At 36.8% G+C, this 21712-nt stretch overlaps 1 protein-coding gene across 1 annotated transcript; it reads right to left on the minus strand.

Annotated features, from left to right (window-relative positions):
* Window positions 1–8776: 8776 nt before the first annotated feature.
* Window positions 8777–19475, minus strand: BET1 (Bet1 golgi vesicular membrane trafficking protein). Its single transcript, XM_049894758.1, has 4 exons — window positions 19304–19475; window positions 14321–14445; window positions 11894–11950; window positions 8777–9977 (listed from the first exon to the last, which is right to left on the minus strand). Exons 1-4 carry the CDS (start codon window positions 19320–19322, stop codon window positions 9822–9824), a joined length of 357 nt encoding a protein of 118 aa, XP_049750715.1. The 5' UTR covers window positions 19323–19475; the 3' UTR covers window positions 8777–9821.
* Window positions 19476–21712: the final 2237 nt, after the last annotated feature.

The following is a 21712-nucleotide window of genomic DNA, read 5'->3' on the forward strand; positions in this document are numbered from 1 at the left end:
CTAGAAGTTGGATGATCACGAGATTTCCTTTGGCAGTGAAGTGTGGGTGGAATGCCAAGTGTTACTTCTGGACACAAGCCTAAAGCACTTTGTGGCATTCTGTTTTCCTTCTGTAGTGATTATGGATGCTCAGTGATGTGGCCTCCCTCAGCCTGGGCCTTGAGGGTGACGTGAAGCAAAGCTCACCATGCAACCTGCAATGAACACATAGCATGAATAAGAAATAAAACTTCAGAGTTTTAAGCCACTGAGAATTTTGTGTTCTTTGTTCCAGTAGCATGACCAAGTCTTTCTTGTCTGATCACATATTCTGAGTACTTTAAAAAAAAAAAAAAAAAAACTTGCTGTTAGCTGTGTTTCCTTCAAATAATATTCCCATGATAAAAGTGATTGAGAAGAAAACATGGTAAGATGGTGCCTAGATAGTGATGTGGATAAAAGAGCTTAACTCAGAGTTAAGTAGACCTAGTTTCCCCTCTACTGCCACCTAACCATGTGAGTTTAGGTAATTCAATTCATATAATCTGTTCACGTTAGTTTTTTTTTTTTTTTCAAATTATAAAAGATAATGTTGATCAATGTAAACCAACATTAATATTTTATTTCTTAAATATTCTTTTTTTGTTGTGTTTTAGGTGACAGTTTATGTGCAAATTTGTTTCTCATTCAAAAATTTATACACAAATTGTTTTGTGACTTTGGTTGCAATTCCTGCAGTGTCGTCAGCAATATCCTCCTTTCCCTTTACCCCATCCCAGTGTCCATTCGTCCAGGTCTCCTGTCACCTCTTCCCTTCTCGACTATGCATTTGGGCAGCGACCGCAGGTCCAAAGGATGCCCTCTGCTCCAGACACTTCTTTCTTGGTAGTATGAGGTCCCCTGTCTCCCTGCTCACTTCTTTCTTTTATATCTCAAGAGATTGCTTCAAGACACAATCCAGTCTTGTAGATTGAGTCCTACCTCACTAACAACTGCTGCCCATCCTCCCGCATTAACATCATAGAGGCAGGTTTTACAACATATAAGAAAATCACAGTACTGGGAATCATGGCCCAGTTAAATTTATACACACATTTTTGGGGGGATATAATTCAATCCATGACAATGTCTATGAGGTCAAGTTCACTGTGTACTAGACATAAACAAACTTGTGCTATTCCGTGAAATCTGACATTTGCTTTTGTCTAATGGAGCATTATCGGACTAATACATGATTCAATTTTTTAAGGGATAGCATTTATTCATTTAGCCAAACTCATCCCTGAATGTTCTTGGAAGAATTTTTTTTTCCTATTTGTGTCGTGCTTCACAGTATTCTGATTTGAATGTCCATCAGTCACTTATAAATACAGTCTGGGGGCTGTTCTGTAGCCCTTTATGCTAACAGATCTGTGGCAATAACATTCACAAAGGGAAAGAGTGACAGTTGATCAATACTGCATTTTGCAACTCTAACTACGGTACACTTTTTTTTTTTTAACTTCACTGAATTTATCTTTGCTACTGACAGAGCTAATTTATAGAAAAAAGTGACCTTCTCCAGTAAAGGAGGTGTCTTGTCTCAAGTAAGAATCTTCAGTTAATGTTCTCTTTTCTTGGTAGATGACATTTTTAATAGCACTGAAAAATCTGGCCTAACTGACAGCTTGCTCTTAGGCATTGTAGTATCCTGGGTGTGATGGTCAAGATTGTGTGTCAACTTGGCTGGGCCATGATTCTCAGTGTTTATATATATATGATCACTCCCCTGATGGGATCTGCTGTGAGTAGCCAATCAGTTAAAAGGGAGTTTCCTTGTTGGTGTGGCCTGCATCCTAATATAAGCAGATGTTCTTGCTTTCTGCTTGCTCTGGATCCTGTGACTGCCTCCTGTTCATCTGACCTCTGGTTCTGGGACTAGAGCTATCAGCTTATCTGCCAATTTTGGGATTTGTCAATCTTCACAGCCTCTGAGCAGAAGCCCTGCTCTCTGACCTGTCAATCTTGGGTTTGCCAGCCCCTGCAGCTACATGAATCAGGAGAAGACTTGTGGTCTTGCCTGCCAATCTTGGGATTTGTGAGCCTGTGAGCAAGAGCCCTGGTTTCTAACTTGCTGATCTTTGGTTCACGAGCCCCTGCAGCTATGTGAATCAAGAAAAGCCTGTATTCTGATCCATGGACTTGGGACATCCCAGCTTCCACAATCACATGAGCCCTTTCCTTGATATAAAACTCTCTATATATTTATGCACTTTACTGGTTTTGCTTCTCTAGAGAACCCAGCCTAAGACACTGGGTTAGGTAGGAGTGCCTGGGATGACAGTGCCAGATGCACAACAGTGAGATCCTGGAGAGCAACAGGTGACATTTTGGCTACCACACTCATCCACGAGTGCCAGTTGAAGCCTATGGACCACTCCATATTAGGCATTTTTCCAAGTTCAGCTTATAAACATTCTCATTTACAGACTGAAGTTTATCAGACCATTTTAAATAGTAATAAATGTACTTTTTGTGCTTTTTTAAATGATGTAGTTATCCTCCATTTTGTGATATAATGTAATCACCTCCATGATATGATCTGATGTGATCAGTCAATCAGTTGTGAGTTTCCTCAGGAGTGTGACCTGCATCCAATATATATGGACATTCTGGCAAATCTTGCTGTCTTTTGTTCACTCTGGATTCTACATCCAGCTCATCATCATCTGACCTCTTGTTCTGGGACTTGAGCCAGTTGCCAGCTGTAATGCCTGCCAATCTTGGGATTTGTCAGTCTCCACAGCCCGTGAGCCAGCAGCCTGGCATCTTACTTGCCGATCTTGGATTCACCAGCCTGCACAATCCCTGAAACAAAAGCCTGCCATCTGACCTACCAACCTTGGGTTTGTTAGTCCCTGTAGCTACGTGAATCAGGAAAAGCCTGATGCCTGACCCACAGACTTGGGACTTGCCAGCCTCTACAACCGCATTAGCCATTTCCTTGAGATAAATCTCTCTTTCTCTTTCTATAAGCTTCATTGGTTTTGCTTCTCTAGAAAAACCAGCCTAAGACAGTATCTTATAAATCAAGCCACAAATTTTTATTAAGGGCCTTCTATGATCTCAGCACTGGAATTTTAGTGAGAGATGATTAAAAAAAAAAAAAAAAAAGATATGTTCCTTACTAGAAAAGACAAAACCAACATAAATTCATTCACCAAATTCTTATTAGTCACCTACTATTGTGTGAAGTGCTCTAAGGAAAACATAGGTGTTTAACAGGAAGTCCCTGCTCTTACAGAGTGTATAATATATTAGAAGCAGTGAAACATCTGTATAATAGCTATCACTTAAAATATCTACTCCTAAGAAAGAGTGGTCCATTTTATTTTAACCTGTTTCAACAACAGCCATACATCTTTCATAAAAAAAAAAAATAGGAAACTGAAAATGATTGAACTGGAATGTGTTTTTCCCATAAAACCAAGTTGCATTCTTAACTTGACTATTTTTATGGACCATGATAACAATCTGTCCCCAAAAGGGTGACTTATTTTGGAATCGACTTGACTTCTCGTTTATTTGGCCTATCACCACATCTTGGAATTTTTTATTTTGAAATTAACCTCAGCATCTCTTCTTTTCCATCTTATGCTCAGAAGCTCACTTCCAGCCTCTTGATGAACTCTTGTGGTCTTCAATTCATTTTGCACAAAATGGGCTTACAAAAACAAAGTTCATTATGTACTATGCTTTCTTAAAAAATGCTTCAGTGACTTTCCATGACCAGTTAAATAAAAAGTAGACAAAGTTTACATAGTTAAATAAAGTTAGGTCCTCTAACTGGTATGTGTATTAGATTGGAATCAATTCTAGATCTGATCACTTTCTGTCTATTTGGCACTCAAGTTATTTAACTACTTTGAGCTTCTGTTTCTTCCACTGTAAAATACTACAGATAGATAAGATAAATTAGAATTTAATAAAATTTAAATAAAAGATAATTATTTAGAAATTTAAAACTTACATATATTTTCTTTTATATTAACCCATTGCTGTCGAGTTGATTCTGACTCACAGTGACCTATAGGACAGAGTAGAACTGCCCCACACAGTTTCCAAGGGGCACCTGGTGGATTTAAGCTGCCAATCTTTTGGTTAGCAGCTGTAGCTCTTAACCACTACGCCAGCAGAATTTCCTTCTTTTATACTACTGTTGTGTAAAAGAGGACTTCAAAAATTTTGTGTAGTAATTTTACCTTTTGTCCTAAATAGTTATATTTAGGAAAACAGCAAAAATGATGTGGAAAAAAAAAAAAAAAAAGATCCTCTAGTCAAAACTAAACTCAGGGGAAAATTGAAAGTCTTACACATTTTTGTTTTTAAAAAAATAAACTCTACATTCAACAAGAACTTAGGCAAACATCAAGAAAAAATGTTTTAAGGAAAAAAGGAAGAAAATAAAGATAAAGGCAGATGCTAGTGAATCAGGAAACAGAAAACAAACAATTAACCCAAATGCTGACTAAGGGAAGTAAGGAAGGAGTGGTGGGAAGATGTGAGGTATTAAAGAGATGTGTTAGCAAAATCTAACCAAGAGGGGAAAAAAGATCAAATGACAATGACAAAGTTATAAATAATAAAGGAAATATAAAAATAAATATAAAAAGGAAAGTATTTAGAAACCATGAAAGACATTATAAAGGTTATGACAAAATTACTTCATTTATAAAAGACTCCAAATCCAGATGATTCACTTAGCGAGTTCTTCTAATCTCTGAAGTATATTCATATGCTTTGTAAATTGCTCAAACATTCCAATAACAACTAACATTTAACAATTACAATATTTTTTGCATTATTTGACTGCTGTCTCTCCTTAACGGCAGGGATTGAGTTTGTGTATGAGTGTGTGCATACACGTACACATCAAAATATCGTAATCTTAGAGCATAATATGCTAGTGAAACTGTAACCCATTGCCAAGTCCGTTCTGACTCATAGCAACCCTATTGTACAAGGTAGAACTGCTCCATAGGGTTTCCAAGGAGCGGCTGGTGGATTCGATCTGCCAACCTTTTGGTTAGCAGCCAAAGCTCTTAACCACTTCTTTCCTGAATAAATTAATAAAAAATATTTAATTTTTGATAGCTGAAATTTTCTTTTCTATGAATACCTTTTATGTCTTTTATTAGGAATTCATATCTCTAAAAATATAGGAAAAAATCGGGTATGTAGGGTATGTGGTGTCAGATACCTTACAGGCAATTTTTGAAGATATAAGTGTTTCTAGGAAGTTCCTCATTAGTGAGGAAGAAATGGGTCTCAAATACCAGATGTTATAGCTCCAAAAGAAATGTATAACAGCTCTAGGTAAGTACTAGAACAAAAATATAGCAGTAATGAGTAAATACTCATGGTTATATGGCTATATGAAAATATAACCTGTTCTGAGTTTACCTGGCATAGGTCAGTACCAGCAGAAATTGTTTAATGAGAAATTAACTTCCTGAAAATATATGTCACTGCTTTACCAGGAACAAAAGGAATAAAGCAACACTCACATATTTAATTAAAAGGCAAACTACTTAACATACAGTATTTTTTTACTGCCTGACTGCCTGCCCTGAGGATTCTACTTCCTCCTAAAAAAATGACTACAATTTAGGTCAAAGACTATGGACGTGCAAAAGTGGTTGAAGGCTAGCTTACTCCTTTCCTTTCCTTCCTTCGCTCTTTCCCTTCTTCCCTCCCTCCTTCCTTGCTTCCTTCCTTCCCCATCCCTCTTTCCTTACTTCTTCCTTCCCCTCTCACCCTCCTTCCTTCCCCCCTGACCCGCCTTCCTTCCTTCCTTCCTTCCTTCTTTTCCCTTCCATCTTTCCTTCGTTCCTAACTTCTTTCCCTTTCCTCCTTCCTTCCCCTCCCCCTCCACCCTCCTTTCTTCTTTATATTTTCTCAGGCACACATGTTTAAATCATATTAAACCTAATTACACGAGAACTTCCTGGTGCTTTATTCTATAATACATGAAGGTACAAAGAACTTAATTATGTTAAAATCATAGCAGCCTTGCATATTTGAAAATTAGAATGCTGTTGTTTCATGAAGTAGTTTTGTAGTTTGTAATTAAAATAATAAACTTTTAGAAGTTTGGAAAGAGAACTCTGAACAATTACCCTGAAGGCGGTTTGCTAGCCATGCCCAAAAGCTATATTCAGACACACCAAGTATAAAATAGGAGCCCTTGCGGCGCAACAGTTAAGCTCTTGTCTGCTAATTGTAAACACTGGCGGTTCAAACCCAGCCAGCGGCTTCTCAATCCACCACCATGAAGATTACAACCTAGAAACCCTATGAGGCAGTTCTATTCTGTCACGTGGGGTCGCCAGGAGTCAGAATCGACTTGAAGGCCCGTAACAAGTATAAAACAGGAGGTGAATTAACTTCAACAACAAAACAGTGCAATTTGCTTTAACTTGCCTGTGAAGAATTTCACAGCAGGGGCCTGGCATTGCCATTCGCCCTATGTGGTTCTGGCTGTGAGTGCAATTTTTTGTGCTTTTCTAGTTTTCTGCTAGAGTGATAAATATACTGTGTCATCAGTGCTCAGCTTGCACTGTGGCAAATTTGTTTTTACTGTTTTTGTGGCAATTTTGAAGCAGCATGTAATCAATAAAAAGAATGTTTTCTGTATCCCCATTGATCTCACTTAAAAAGCTGTGTGAATTCTAGAAACTATTTTAGAAATAGCTTAAAAAGTAAAAATACACTATCAAGTCATGAAAACTAAATGCAGATAAAGTAAAGACAGAGCTTATGGGAGCTGACTAGCATACCTTATCTAGAAATTTGTTTTTGAGCAATAGATAATAAATAATCCATTAATTATTAGAGAAATTTTAATTAAATAGTCTTACTTTAATAAGTCATCATATTTGTTCTCTTTGTGATTTTTTGGGGGGGAGAACAAAACAAACTCAACTTGCTTTTCAAAAGTAACTTAAATAATTTTAATATGCAAATGTAAAATAAAAATTTTAAAACATTTTAGAGAAACTAATCCTTCCATCTGTCTAAAAGATGAGTAAAGCATTTCATTCCAGTAACTGCTGAAATACAATACAGGTTATCTCACAGTAACACTTATGTTTCAGTTTCCTTGAGAGCTTATTTTATATTCTTTAGAATCAATGGATTATTAAATAATGCAGAAAACCTAGTAAATTACCAGCTTCTAGTTCTAATTATTTATTAATGAGATAAAGTTGAGGAGAAAGGAATAAGAATGCTCTTAAAATATAAACTGATGACCTGACAAAGTTTTTCATTATTCATTAAAGTTTTATCTGGATTTTGTGTTCATTTATGGTTTTTCTGCTCATTTCGAAATTCATCACAGCAATCAGAGAAGCCATAAATACTCATACAACCAGACTTAGCTGTCTGCTCTCACGTGAGTTACACTAGGATTGCAGATTTTTCAATTAAGATTGTACAACACTGACTCTTGTTGAAGTTAGCAAAGTTGAATCATTAAGCATTTTCTTCTGAAGTGCCAAAGACTTTGTAGAAGAGTTATATCGCAGTGGACAATGTGGTTATATTTTGCATTATCCTTTAGCTATTAAAGTCATAAATAATTAAGCTATATGAATTCCAGAGTCTCCATAGAATATGGACATTTTTTCTTATTAAAGATATTTTGTGTGTATTTCTATCTTGCTGTTCACTGTTTTAAGAAGGAAAGAGTTTTCTAAGGATCTGGACTTGGCAGTTTGCAAGTCTCTTAAATTTGTATGACAGTCCTTCGAAACTAAAAAAAACCTACAGCCGTTGAGTTGATTTTGACTCATAGCGACCCTACAGAACAGAGTAGAACTGCCCCATAGGGTTTCCAAGGAGCAGCTGGTGGATTTGAACTGCTGACCTTTTGGTTAGCAGCCATAGCTCCTAACCACTCCACCACTAGGGCTCCTGCAAAGGCTCATGAAAAATTCTTCTGGAAAAGCACACAGGTCTTGCCCAGTCAGCTGTATTTCAGGGCTAAGACACCAGCTGTATCAACACATACAGAATGAACCTTGCATTCTTGCTTGAACATTTACATGGATGGAAAAGCATGGAGAAAACCAGAACAGTAATATGCACCTACTTTCTTTGCATATGATTCATATACAGTGTTCGAACTACCAGAAGATGGTAGGTCAATAAATGTAGCTAGAGGAGGGAGAAAAAGTTGACATTTGCAAAATGTAAAAGTGATCTTCTAAGAGTACACTGTCATTGAAAAAATTATTCTCAAGCTAATTTCTCAATTTAACTTCATGTTGCCTGAATTTTTTTCCTAAGATCTAAGAGATTCTTATTGGAGAAACAAATAACTTCTGTATCTTTTAAAAGAATATTTATCATCAATATAGCCAATGGTATACTGGAGCTAGCTCATATCAGCTTATGAGAGCCAACTCTGCACATATTTTCCCAATTCTGTGTTCAATGATGTCATACTGGTAGCTGGAAATCCACAACGGTGGGACTATTTAAACCACATTAATCAGAAGATGCTACAAATCTGAGTTTTTTCCCTCCAGAGTCAGTTCACTACCATACCACTGAATAAAAACATATAATGAAATGAGAAGTTTGCTTAGAGTCAAAATCCAGCACTCTTATTAGGGAAAGATTTTGGAGGTTTTTTTCCCTCCAGAGATTATAAAAGATAATTATTACAATATTTTTAAAAAGTATGCTTAATTTTATCAGAAAGAGTAAGAGACTTAAATAAAAGAAGCAACCTAGTCCATCAATATATTTCATTAAAAATTTTATTTTTGGAGCTTATAAATGGATAACTTCCAAAACAGTAGCAATACAGAGTATCTAGCAACATTTTAACATTTCTTTCTACTCCACAAACCACCTGTGTGTTTTGTTTTCCATAAACAAATACAGTGGCTTAAAGCAACAATGCTCTTAACTCCAAGATCTGTGCCTGGGTATTTTCACTACATATTTTGAGCATATAATAAAGCAGAAACAATTAATTATTCTGAATACTTTATTTCCATTCAGAGATTAGCAATTGCTTAGCTTCACATTATTTTGTTGCAAATGATAACCAAATAGGCCACCTAATAGCTAAAGTCATAAAACTATTATAAATCAAGTCACTGGAATTTATAAAGTTAATATAAAACAATACCTATACTGGGACACATTTGTATTGAGTCTTACTAGAAATAATGCCACAATAACAAGCTTTATTAAAGAACGAGCTCCTTGGGCAATAAGGGAAGTGGGGCTACATCATCAAAATTATAATAAGGGTTGTAGGTAAGAAGACATCCACCTACAATTTTAACTAAATAAAGGAGGAAAGGGGAGTACACCATCACAGCTGGTGATACTTCAGGGAAATATATTGACCACACTATCACCAATTTGTTCACCATCATCGGAGCTCAGCATCAGGTTCTCCAGACATTCTGTTACTGTCCCACTATATTCTGTACATGGAACCCAAGCCTACATTTATGGTAACAACATAATATTACATTGCTATTTAATGTGACAGTTAGACAAAGAATAGAAAAAAAACTATTAGGGTCAAACCAGCTACAGGCCATCTCGACACCCCTGAAAATAGGGGCAAAAATGAGTCATTAAGAAATGGTATTCAAAGAACACTGTATTATCTAATGTGATTTATGAAACAAGTGAGGAACCCTGAACTCAGTAACCGTCCATGGGAAAAGTCGTAATATTTGAAAATTTGAAATGTCTTGATGCTGATTTTTACCAAAGCGCTACTCCATTAAGCCATTAAGTTGGAACAAATTCCAAACTCACACTTATGTCTATCACCTGAGTTTAATAATCCAATAAATGACAAAAAAGACAAAGAATGAAAACAGCATCATATAGCACAGCAGCTTAGTTTGGCTCCCTCTGGATAAAATCTTCAGTTTCCCCATAGTTTTACCTAGAAATCCAGTTGTAGAATCAAACTCTGAATCCTACAAGGGGAAAGTAAAATATAACACTTAGATTCTAATATTCTACACACATATGCTCGAAGACTCTCGGGATGTTCAAATAATTGAATACACTCTGTTACTGAGGTACTTTTAATGACAATTTTGGTGTTTAATCCATTCAGGAGCTTGTTTATAACTTTGAGTAATCAAATCAGCCTGACTATTCCATGCAAAATACAGCAATTCTCTCAATGAATAATAAGGTCTTCCATTATCTCATAATGTTTTTTTCAGCTGCACAGAGTAATTAAAAAACCCAAACCATGTAGGTCTTATTCCAATTATGTGGATTAAAAAACATCAATAATAAAGTAGTTTTTCCACTATCATACAGGCTTTTCCTTGCTTTTTATTCTGGCTTGGCTCTACAATGTCAAACGGTTGGTTGCTTTCTAATATTTCATCCAAAATTTAATACGGTTAGCAGTTTAATGTACCTTTACTTTTAAAATACTTCTGTTTAAATAGCTGACTTTTAAGAACTATTAAAAACAAAAAACCAAATCTATTGCTGTTGAGTCGATTCTGACTCATAGCTATCTATAGGACAGAGTAGAACTGCCCCACAGGGTTTCCAAGGAGCAGATGGTGAATTCCAACTGCTGACCTTTCGGTTAGCAGCCAAGTTCTTAACCACTGTGCCACCAGGGCTCATTAAGTACTGTAAACAAAAACCCTTAAGTACTGTAGTATCTGCTTAAAGCTGGAGAACTTCATGTAGAGGTGGTGCGACATGTGGTAAGGACCATAAACATGAACGGGGCAAATCTGTCAGATTAAAATACAGCTGGAAGAGTCCTTAAAATGACAGGCTAGGTATGGATAAAAGAGATCTTGAGTAAAAGCCCCAGCAGAATAGCAGCCTTGCTTAGCTCAGGCTCTGCGTAGCTCATGTGCTTTGGATGGATGGTTCTTCACCAGAGTTATGTATCAAAATCACCCAGGATGCTTTTTTTTTTTCAAAATACATATGCCTATTTCCCTTTTCCTGAAATTCTGAGCCAGTATATCTAGAATGGCCCAGGCATAAATATTTTCATTAAGTTCCCCAGGTGATTCTAATACACAATATTGTTTTTGGCGGGGGGGGGGGGGGGTGGGGAGCAGTACCTTTTTGAACAGTACAATTTTAAAGGCACATGGAGAAACTAGAGATGGTCCTAAGAAGTCTGACATCAAAATCAACATAAAAGAACGGAATGTGGCTCTAACAAGGAAAGGTGAAGGGTCAGGGGTGTGATTATGTTCAAATCTATGAGGGATTTGTTCAGAAGTGATTTTTAGGAGATAAAGCAAAAAAGTACACGAGTTTACAGTAAGTAAAATACATTTGGTTGAAATATATCTGATTATTTGATCAATAAATTACTACAACTCTTTTATCTATTGAACTCTCTAAGAATATGCAAAATAATCATTTGACCTGAGTCCTCAACAGTGTTTCTCAAACCAAGACTAAAGACATATTGGCTTCCTCCTCATCCTCCCACCTATATATTTTGGGAAAGGTGAAAAATGCAAAAATATGGCAAAAATAAACCTTATGGTTATTCCACACTGATTAGATATAAATGGATGGGAACCCAGGACACACAATCTCTAGATATCCTTTCAACATCATTTTTCTCTAATTCTAATTAGGGTGGCCATAAATATTTGAGCCCAGTAAGACAGAGTTCAAAATTCTCAATTTAGTAGTTTATTTTCAGAAGCATTCCAGTATTTCTACTAGAAGACAGTTTTATGTGATATCAACGAAGCTTTTAATGACCAGCTATGAACTTCAGATCTATTTCAAAATGGATAAAAGTTAAAATGATACTGTTCCTGATTAACAGACTAAATCTGAGACTATTGCCTCAAATTTTTTAAAGTTAAAATCAAAACACACTTACCATTTCAGCTAATAATTTATTTTGATTTTTAACTTCATGGCCTATTTCTATGGAAAGCTATAAAGAGAAAAAAATATACCTTGTTACTGATATAAAGGCATTTAAACGTTACAAAGCAAAAATAATGCCATTCTAAGCATACGCATCTTCACAAATGAAACTGATATTCTAGAAAAATAAAATGTACTCTCTTCTTCTGATACATTTTCCACTGACTTTAAAGGCAAATAAATTTAGAATATCTATTCCTTCCTAGCTGTGGACATCTCTCTGCTCTTTATTCTGATTTTATCTTAATATTTAATTCAGTCTTTCAATTTTGGCATATATATACTTTCCTCTGGTTCTCTTATCCTGGTTCTCATATCCTTGAATACTCTTTTCTCTCTTTAGTTATTTTGTTCATGCAAAAGCATTTCTCTGTATTTTTCCTTTTACATTTTGAAAGGTATACATGCATCCATATGAGCAATTCAAATCCCCAGGGAAAAGTATTTACTATTTTCCTAATGAAATGTGATATTACTTTATCATATATGCCTAAATTGATTGTTTCCTTAGATTTCAAAGGTGATACTTTCTTCTTTAAAACATGGTAATAAATTTTCTAAAAATTTACAAGTTAGTGTTATCCATAGGCTGAAGCTATGTTATTCAAAACAAAATCGATCTAATACTTCACATGACAGATTCACCAAAGGTTTCACTTCTAAGATACTTGAATAAGTACAATTGACTATTGAAAATTTTGGCAAATAACTGCAAATGTTCTCAGAGGCTACTTTTAAACTTAATTTGTATAGAAAGCATACAGGATAATATTGACATAAAATCATAGTATAATTCTACAAACCAGAGTATGAGCTTTTCCAGAAACTTAACAATTCAAATAAAATAAAGTAACTATACAGCTAGATAGCACATATCATCCAAGGACTTCACACTGTCATTCAAGACAAGCAAAGAAATTTTGAGGAGGTCACATCTTTCTTCTGACAAGAAGCCTAAATTGTCAACGTTTGAATTAAAAAAAAAAGAATAAAGCATTTAAACCATAAGTTTCTTCAAATGTTATGCTTTCTGAAGTATCAACATTATCCAGTATTGCTTAGGTCATGGATCATCTCCTTATGATTTAATACAACTGTGGAAACAACACTGTTTCAGAATGTAATAGTCTTTTGGTTGAATACAACTCTATTTTCCAAAGGCTACAGTGAAACATCAATTAAGTTTTGACAGTGTGAGCTTCTACTGAATGCCGTTTAACATAATGTAGAAGCAATCAAAAAAACTGTTAAAACAATCTTTTCGTAATTCTTTTATTCAATACATATTTACTAAATCAGTAACACTGATAAGAAATTTATGCTAGTGTAGAATATAAAAATGAGTACAATAGAAAACTCTACAATCTGGTAAATTTCTTTTAAATATAAATAATTCCTATGCAATAAGTGCCATGGCAACGATACAAATGGGCTTATGTTCGTAACGGAAAAAGTGATTTTTAGACATGGTTTTCAGATAAAGCTTAAAGGAGGAAGGAGGTGCAGTGAAGCCAGGCCTTTTAGGATGGGCAAGATTTCACCCCATGTAAGCAAGGAGAGGATGCTTATCGCTAAGGGTATGGTCAAATATATGGGTAGGAAAGTGATACAGGCGCGTAGGGCACACAGAGTACTCCAATTTATCTGAGAGAATGACATACACGTTCCGAAAGCACGGGAGATAAGGTCTGAAGAGCTGAGGCCAACCTCTGAAGAAACTGTCAGGTCAAACTCCAGAGTGTGAACTTTATTAGATCATGAGAGAACACTGAAGACTTTTGGGAGTAGAGTAATGCAATTTAAATGATACTCTAAAAAGATTACTGTTGTGACTGTATGTAGCTCATTTCCAAATATGCAAACAACTAGGAACAGATAGGTTAAGGGGCTCTCCCAACAGCCGACTTAAGAAAGTCAGGGAATAACAGTAGAAATAGAAAAGCAGAATAAAGACAAATATTGCAAAGAATGAATCACAAGACAGTGAGTTGAGGTACAAAGGTAGAAACACGAAAGACTCAGGTTTGTAGTTTAGGAGAACTGAAAGAAGAAATGTCAGGAGGAGCACTGCTTGCGGGTGGAAGTTAGACAGCTCTGTTTTAGACCTTATTGCGCTCAACATAAACAGTATTTTAGATTTAACCACAAAATATAGCTGGTATTTAAAAAAAAAAATTAAACAAATGTATCTTTTGGCCACATTTTTTAACCGTCAACTTAAATCACATTCTAAAGTTTGAGTATACTTTGACCTTATTGAACCACAGTATTTGGGTAACTGAATTACTTAGTATGATGACTATGTAATCATATACTTTATAAGATTATATATGTGTACACATATATGTTTATAAATGTGTTGTTGTTGTACACTTACAGATTTTATAGCAGTTACTTTGCTTCTCAGACTTTCAGTGAGTCTCTCATTTTCTTCTTCACAGGCACTATATCCACTATTAGCATAGCCATAGTTCCCATAATTTCCAGGAGGTACTCCTTCACCTGCAAGGTTTAGATTTAGGAATGTAGTTTTAGCAGAAACAGAAGGCACTTTTGAAACCTTGATAGAAAAGAACCAAAAAAGACCCCTGGAGGGCGTTGCAGACCATATATGCTTATAATATTCATACTTCATGTTAAAAATTAATAGCCAGACAGAGAACAGAACAATTTTTTTCCACTACCTTCTCTTAATCAAAGAATATTGTTAATTTAAATATACATTAATTAATTGCCTACCGATTCCCCCCAAGAGACTAAAATAAGCACTGATATCTATACAAGGATAGCCAGAAAACATTCCCTGCTCAATGGAAGCATATATTCTAATACAAAATCTAAAAAGGCTAACATCAACCACCCATTAAAGAAGCCTGACTGTGAAAGGAGGGGGAGAAAGAGGATAATATAATGAGAGGGAACTCTGAGCAAAAGGAAGGTCCATTACCCGCACCTCTTTCTCCTAAATATAGGGACAGTTGAGTGGGGAAGAGCCGAAGGGAGGAAAACAAACAAGAAAAATAAAAAGTTGAAGCTCTAGAAGAGGGATAAAATAACTTGTGGGGACTGTTAGCTGAGAAGTAGGAGAGGGATTCATTCATTCTTCAACAAATATTTGAGTGCCTACTATATGCCAGATCCATTGTTCTACATGCTACTTTTATGGAGCTTATCTTCTAAGGGATGACATTTAGAATGCGGTAACCACCACCCTGCTAATATAGTACTTCATAGTCATCAGGCAATCAAACAACAGGTGGAGTAAGCATTTAATAGTGAATATATAAATAAATTGGTTGGGGGACTGAGGGAAGAAAGAATAGCTGAGGGTTTATTTAACCACAAAAACGTTTAAGTCTTTTAACAATCGATGCCGTCGACTTTCTTAGTAAAGGAAGAGAAAGGATAATCTGCTAAAGTGGTGATCCTTTGGAATAAACAATAAGGAGAATGTTGGAGGAAGGTGAACAGGGTTACACAGGATTACCAGGGAAATTAGACAAACCTAGCAGATGGAATTCATTGTAATGGTTTCAATCCTCTTGGAAACGTAACTTTTCTACAGAAGGGTTCATCAGCCTAGGTTAGCAGATGAGAAGCTGGATGGTTGGACTGATCTAGAGTTGGAAGTTTACAATGTAGGAGCTGCAGAACAACACAGCCCCCAATCTTTTTGAGATTGCTTGCAAAACGAATGGTTGAAGATGTGGATTGTGGGGACAAGATTAGACAGGGATTCAAGCAGATCTGACAGTGGACTGAGCATGTGGGGGTAAGGATGATATAGAAACAATATGTCTCAGTGAACTCAAACAGCAGGTAAAGTGACAGCAAGAAGTGCAAGGACAGGAGTCCTGGGTAGCTGGTAGCTGAAGGATGGTTGAGGTGTGAACAATAAGCTCTTTTAAGGCACAGCACAAATTCACTTTCTCTAGAAAGCAAAGCTGACTACTCCCTCCTCCGACTTCTTACATTTCTGGCTGTGTGTAACACTTACTATACACCCTAGACTGCACTATGAGGGTAGAAGTTAAGTCTGTTTCATTCATTGGTGTACATCCCCCTCAAGACTCCCTACACACTCTTCAAGACACTCAAATATGGACACACTCAATAAATACATGTAAATGAATTAATTAATGAATAGAATCTGAAATCACTATTATTCAACTTTTCCTGTGCATGCCTTTCTCAACAATAGAATCATATGCTTCTCTGACGGTGTTTCATGCTTCTCCTATGTTCGCCATGTAGGAGGCACCTATGCAACCTCCACCACAAAAATCACAGCAAAATGTTGAACAAGTGCGTTCCAAACAGAGGAGTACTGTTGCATTACCTCTACTGCTGACACACCGAGCCAGAAAGCCTTCCATACCACATGTTACTACACAATTTTGGAACTCGAGTGACTGGGCATAATTCTTTTCCCCATTCAGTAATTAAAACTCATTTTAAAAAACGTATTCTCCATCAATCAATGATATTTTGTACGAACTCTACATTAGTAAGAACCAATATCCTTAAAGAAACGGACAACGTCTTCTACTTGCTTTATGTGACTAAGATTTTGAATATATAGCATTTGCCCAAAAGGAATTACAGACTGTTTGTACTTAATCATTTAGTAACTTCGCCACAGAATTTGTTTCATAAAATAATGGTGACTTGCTTTATTTTCTTTGTTTTGCTCTTTTAACCTAACTTAATTCTAACTTTAGAGGTCTTCCATACTGTTCCATTTATTCAAAGCAGACATTCTCCTTTTATTTAGGGCCCAGAAATCTTTAAATGCACATTTCTCCTATTGAAGAGTTATCTTTCCTCACACCATCATCCACCCCTAAAATAAAGAAAATCAAATAAAATGAGGAGCTGCTTTTCCAAACTTAACCACCCTACTTTTTGTGTAAATTACTGCTTTGAAAAACTGTATAAAAGCCAGAACGTGCCAAAGGTAATCCTTAGCCTTTGTTAATTTAGATAAATGCTACCCCTTTTAGGAAGTTTCTATCAATAACTGAGCCAAAATCATTTAGATATTCATGTGAGATCTGGCAGCTTCTGCACACAAATATCTACAGGTTCATTATTTATCCCTAAGTTTGAAATTCCAGATTGATATGCAGTAATACCTTAAAAAGCAAGTAGTGTATATTAAAAGAAAAAAAAAAAAAACCCTTTTCATAACAAAGTAAATTTTATCAATTCACTTAAGTAATCACCAATGACCTTTTATCTCTGCTTCAGTGGTTCTCAATCCTGGCTGATGCTCAAAACCAGCAGAGAAAGAGCATTAAAACAAAATACTCTATGGCTAGACATTCTAATTTACTTTGGTTTGGGTTGGGGTCCAGGTAGCAACACTTTAAAAGCTCCCTAGGTGATTCTAACATACAGTCAGGGTGGAGTACCACTTCTTTAGTCCCTTTCCTGCAATGTAATATGGCACACTACTGCAAAATACATCCAAAGGGGCCCTGAGACGAAGTCCAAACTTCTTGGTCTGGCACTTGAAGATCTCCACAGTGCACTTCCATCCCCCCTATTTCAACGAAATTAGCTTAATTATAATCCCTTAAACATCTCATTCACATTCTAATGGACTCAAGGATACAAATGATGAAGATAAGTTATAGTACAAAGTGGTAGCTATGTATGTGGTCAAATACTATATTAAGTTCTACAGATGGTGGATGTCTCAGGGATTTCAGAGATTACTGTGTACTTTGTGGAGACTTAAGAACTTGAACTAATCTTGAATAATAGAGAGAAAAAACGGTAAGTTCCAGATGAGAGCATGACGAGTGGGGGAAAAAAAAAATGTACGGTTGCTGATAATTGGTGTTGAGTTGGTGCAGACTCACGCCGATCCTCTGTCAGTGCCAACTCAACAGCAATTATCAACAGCCCTATACTTTTTTTTTTTTTTTGGCTTACGTTCTCATCTGGAACTTCAGCTTTCCTAACCTACATTATTCAAGGATTAGTTCAAGTTCCTAAATCTCCACAAAATACACAGTAATCACTGAAATCCTCGAGACATTCACCATCTGTAGAACTTCATACAGTATTTGACCATATACGTAGTTGCCACCTTGCACTATAATTTATCTTTGTACCTAGTCCTATTCCCCAGGTAGACTGCAAGCTTGGGGGAGGGAGCACAAATAGGGCCACAGTGACTATATACCTAGGATACTTAAAAGAAAAAAAAAGATACTTAGGGTCTCTCAAATACACAATAAATGTCTGTTGCTGTTGTTGATGAAAAAAAACATTTGGGCACACAAAACTAATCTTGCTCATAATTAGTTCTTTTTTTCCTTTTCAATTTACCTGGCCAACTTTCTGTTATCCAAATATTCATAAAAATTACATAAAAAACTGTGTCTCATGCTAAATTTTATAAATCAACATACAAGTTTAAAGTTACTGGCAACTTTTATTTAAGTGACTGACACATTTTTAGAAAACTTTTTTTTTCTTTTTCCTGTGTTATATAGTGCCTGAGAAAGGCAACATTATCTTTTGAAAAAATACTTCATAGATTTTCCACTATATTGCACACTAATTTTGCAGATTTTTTATATTCTTACTGTTTTTGGTATTGTCACTTTATAGAAAGCTTTATAACCAGAAAATGCTGTTCTAATAGCGTGTATTATAAAATATAAAGAACCACTAAAAATCCACATTCATAACTTATTTCTGCTGCTTGGTGTACCTTCATAAGCCAAAAGATCAAAAACAAATGTTAATTCGCCAAGGCTTACCACACTCCAATGACTTATGAGTGTAACAAGGTTCAGACAAGAAGTGCCCCGGGTAAAATCACCTTTGACCCCGATGTTACATACCAGGGCCTTTAACAGTAATGACACGTACATTTTACCTTTGTAACTCATTGTTATCAGGCTAACATGATCCTTATTAGCGTGCTTCGCATGCACACCTCACTTTTCAAACTTCGTTTCTTCTGAAGAAAATAAGATTAAGGGGCAGTAGAAAAAGAGAAACCAGACAGCCTTTGCGAAACTCAGTAATCACGCTCTGTAACTAGACTAAAGAAACTTAACAACCGAGTTGGTGTCTGTATATACCCCCCCCCCCCCCCCAGTCCTCAAGCACTCTCTCTAACCTACCATCCAAACTGGGTCTGACCTAAACTTAAGGAAATCCCTATGATCTGGGGCAAATGTTTCCACCTGGCACTGTGTCCCAAGATGCCCTGCCTACATCTCGCTTTCTGGCCCATATGCTAGTGCCAGAAGACCGGTCCGATTTCCTCCCACGCCCCCGCGCCCACCGCGGCCGGTTCTAGGGCCCCCAGAACTTCCAACTTTATCCCTCCTCTTACCCAGGCCTGCACGCCTCATCCTGCCAGAGAAGGGCAGGAAAAGGCGGGAAGAGGGTAGGAAGGAAGGGGCGAAGGAATCACCGGACCGCGTCTTCAGCACCAAAGTCCGGCAGAACACTAACTTCTCCCAAAGCGCCACGACACCAGTGAAGTCCAAACACCGCGCTGGCTGATGGCGTCACCCGGGCACTTATTGGTGCCCGTGAGGCTTCTTGAATAGCATTCTGGGAAATGTAGTTCGTCGCCTCCATAAGAGGCGTACCGTGGGCATGGTATGGCAGTCCCACTCCACAAGCCCAGGAATCTTCGGGAAAAGGGGCGAGCGTCCTAGGGAGTAAGACTCAGAGTCTCGAGTGCTGCGCTCCCAGCCTTTTGGACCTTGTTTTTAGTGTATTCGACCCCGACTTTAACATACACATCTGCTTTTACCTGACCGCGAGAGGATAGTTGACACCTTAACTATTTCAGCCTCTTCATCTCACATCCAGAATCAATTCAGGGCAAAAAGGGCAAGTCAGTGAAAACTTTGTTCAAGTTTCTCATATTACAAACAAGTCATTTGAGGCTCACAGAAGGGAAGGAAGAGGGTAACCTATTTACGCCGGGTCACTCACTAAAATAGAAAGAACCTAGCTCCTTGGAGTAGGTCCTACTCGAATAGTAGCAGATAAGTCTCTACCTTAAAGCCTTTTTTGTAAAATACCCACCAGAGCAACTTTTAGTGAGTTATTAACCTGGTCCAAACCAAACCCATTGCCCTCGAGTAGATTCCGACTCATAGCGACCCTATAGGACATAGTAGAATGGCCCCTTAGAGTTTCCAAGGAGCACCTCGTGGATTCAAACTGCTAACCTTTTGGTTAGCAGCTGTAGCACTTAACCACTAAATTCAATAGTGTTTTGATGGAAAAACAGTTTTCATAAGAGGAAAACAAACCACAATTCTCTAAAAGCAATGGAATTAAATGAAGATTGCACCAGGGACAATTATTATTGCAAATAAACACCAAAGGTTCAATAAGAAAAATGATGGCAAGGCTCCTCTTTTTTATTTAAAATCTGTGACATTCTATAATCATAACATGTCAGAATGAAACTACTAGGACAGAAATAACAAGAATGTTGACACAATGTGAAGAATGTAACCAATGTCACTGATCATTATGTCTAGAAACTGGAATGGGAGCAGGTTTTGCTGTGTCTATTTTCACCAAAAATTAAGTTTAAAAAAATGTCAGAAAAATTATCTTGCTTAAGGAAGTCTTACTCATATAAGTATAAAAGTCATTGTTACTTAAAAAAAAAATTTGATGTCATGTTTACCAAAACAGACCATTTAAATTATGTAAAGCTTACTTACCCTTTTGTAAGCTACTTTCCATTCTAAAAATGTATGGATATAAGAATAAAATGTAGCAAAAGGAAAAAAAAAGTATATCAATTATATAACTCCAAGTAAAAGGCAACAACAGTAAATACCAGTACATACACAATCATGCAATAACAGTAATAACAATAATTTATGAGTGGATACATAGGTAGATACGTAAGCTGAACAGATGTAGGATGGCATATGGGAGTACACCCATATATAGGTTTGGGAAAGATATTTCTACAAACACATTTGTATGTGCTGCAAATGTATCCATGTATATAGTAGAACACACAGGGGGCACACTTATGAAAACTTCCAGCTGTAACCAAATGCCTCAAGGGAAAGAGGCACTGGGCTTGAAGGCTTAGGGCCATAGTCTTGGGGAACATCTAGGTCAATTGGCATAACATAGTCCATAAACATAATGTTGTTCTATATCCTCGTTTTGTGAGTAGTGACTACGGTCTTAAAAGCTTCTAGCAGCCATTAATATACAACTATTGGTCTTTTTCCATCTGTAGCAAAGAAGAGTAAGAAAAGCAAAGCCTTAAGGAAACAATTAGTCCAAAGGCCTAATGGAGCACAGGAACCACAGCCTCCACTAGCCCAAGACTAGAAGAACTAGATGGTGCCCAGCTACCAATGCTGACTGCTCTGACCGGGATCACAGTAGAAGGTTCTGGACAGAGTGGGAGAAAAACATAGAACAAAATTCAGGTTCATAAAAAAGACCAGCCTTATGGGTCTGATAGAGACTGGTGGAAACCATAAGACTCTGACCCTTAGACATCCTCAAGTTCTAGAACTGAACCCGGTCCCAGAGATAACCTTTCCTTTCAGCCAAATAATAGACAGGCCTATAAAGTGAATAATAACACCAGTGAGGAACGTGCTTTCTCAGAACAATCAACCATACCAGACCTAAAGGGTAGCATTTGCCCAAAAACAAAGCTCGAAAGGCAGGAAAGTTGTGTGAATGGAAATGGGCAAATCAGGGAGGAAGTGGGTAGAGTGCCGTCACGTTGAGGGGACAG

This window comes from Elephas maximus, chromosome 8 (assembly GCF_024166365.1).
Source record: "Elephas maximus indicus isolate mEleMax1 chromosome 8, mEleMax1 primary haplotype, whole genome shotgun sequence".
Lineage (NCBI taxonomy): Eukaryota > Metazoa > Chordata > Mammalia > Proboscidea > Elephantidae > Elephas > Elephas maximus.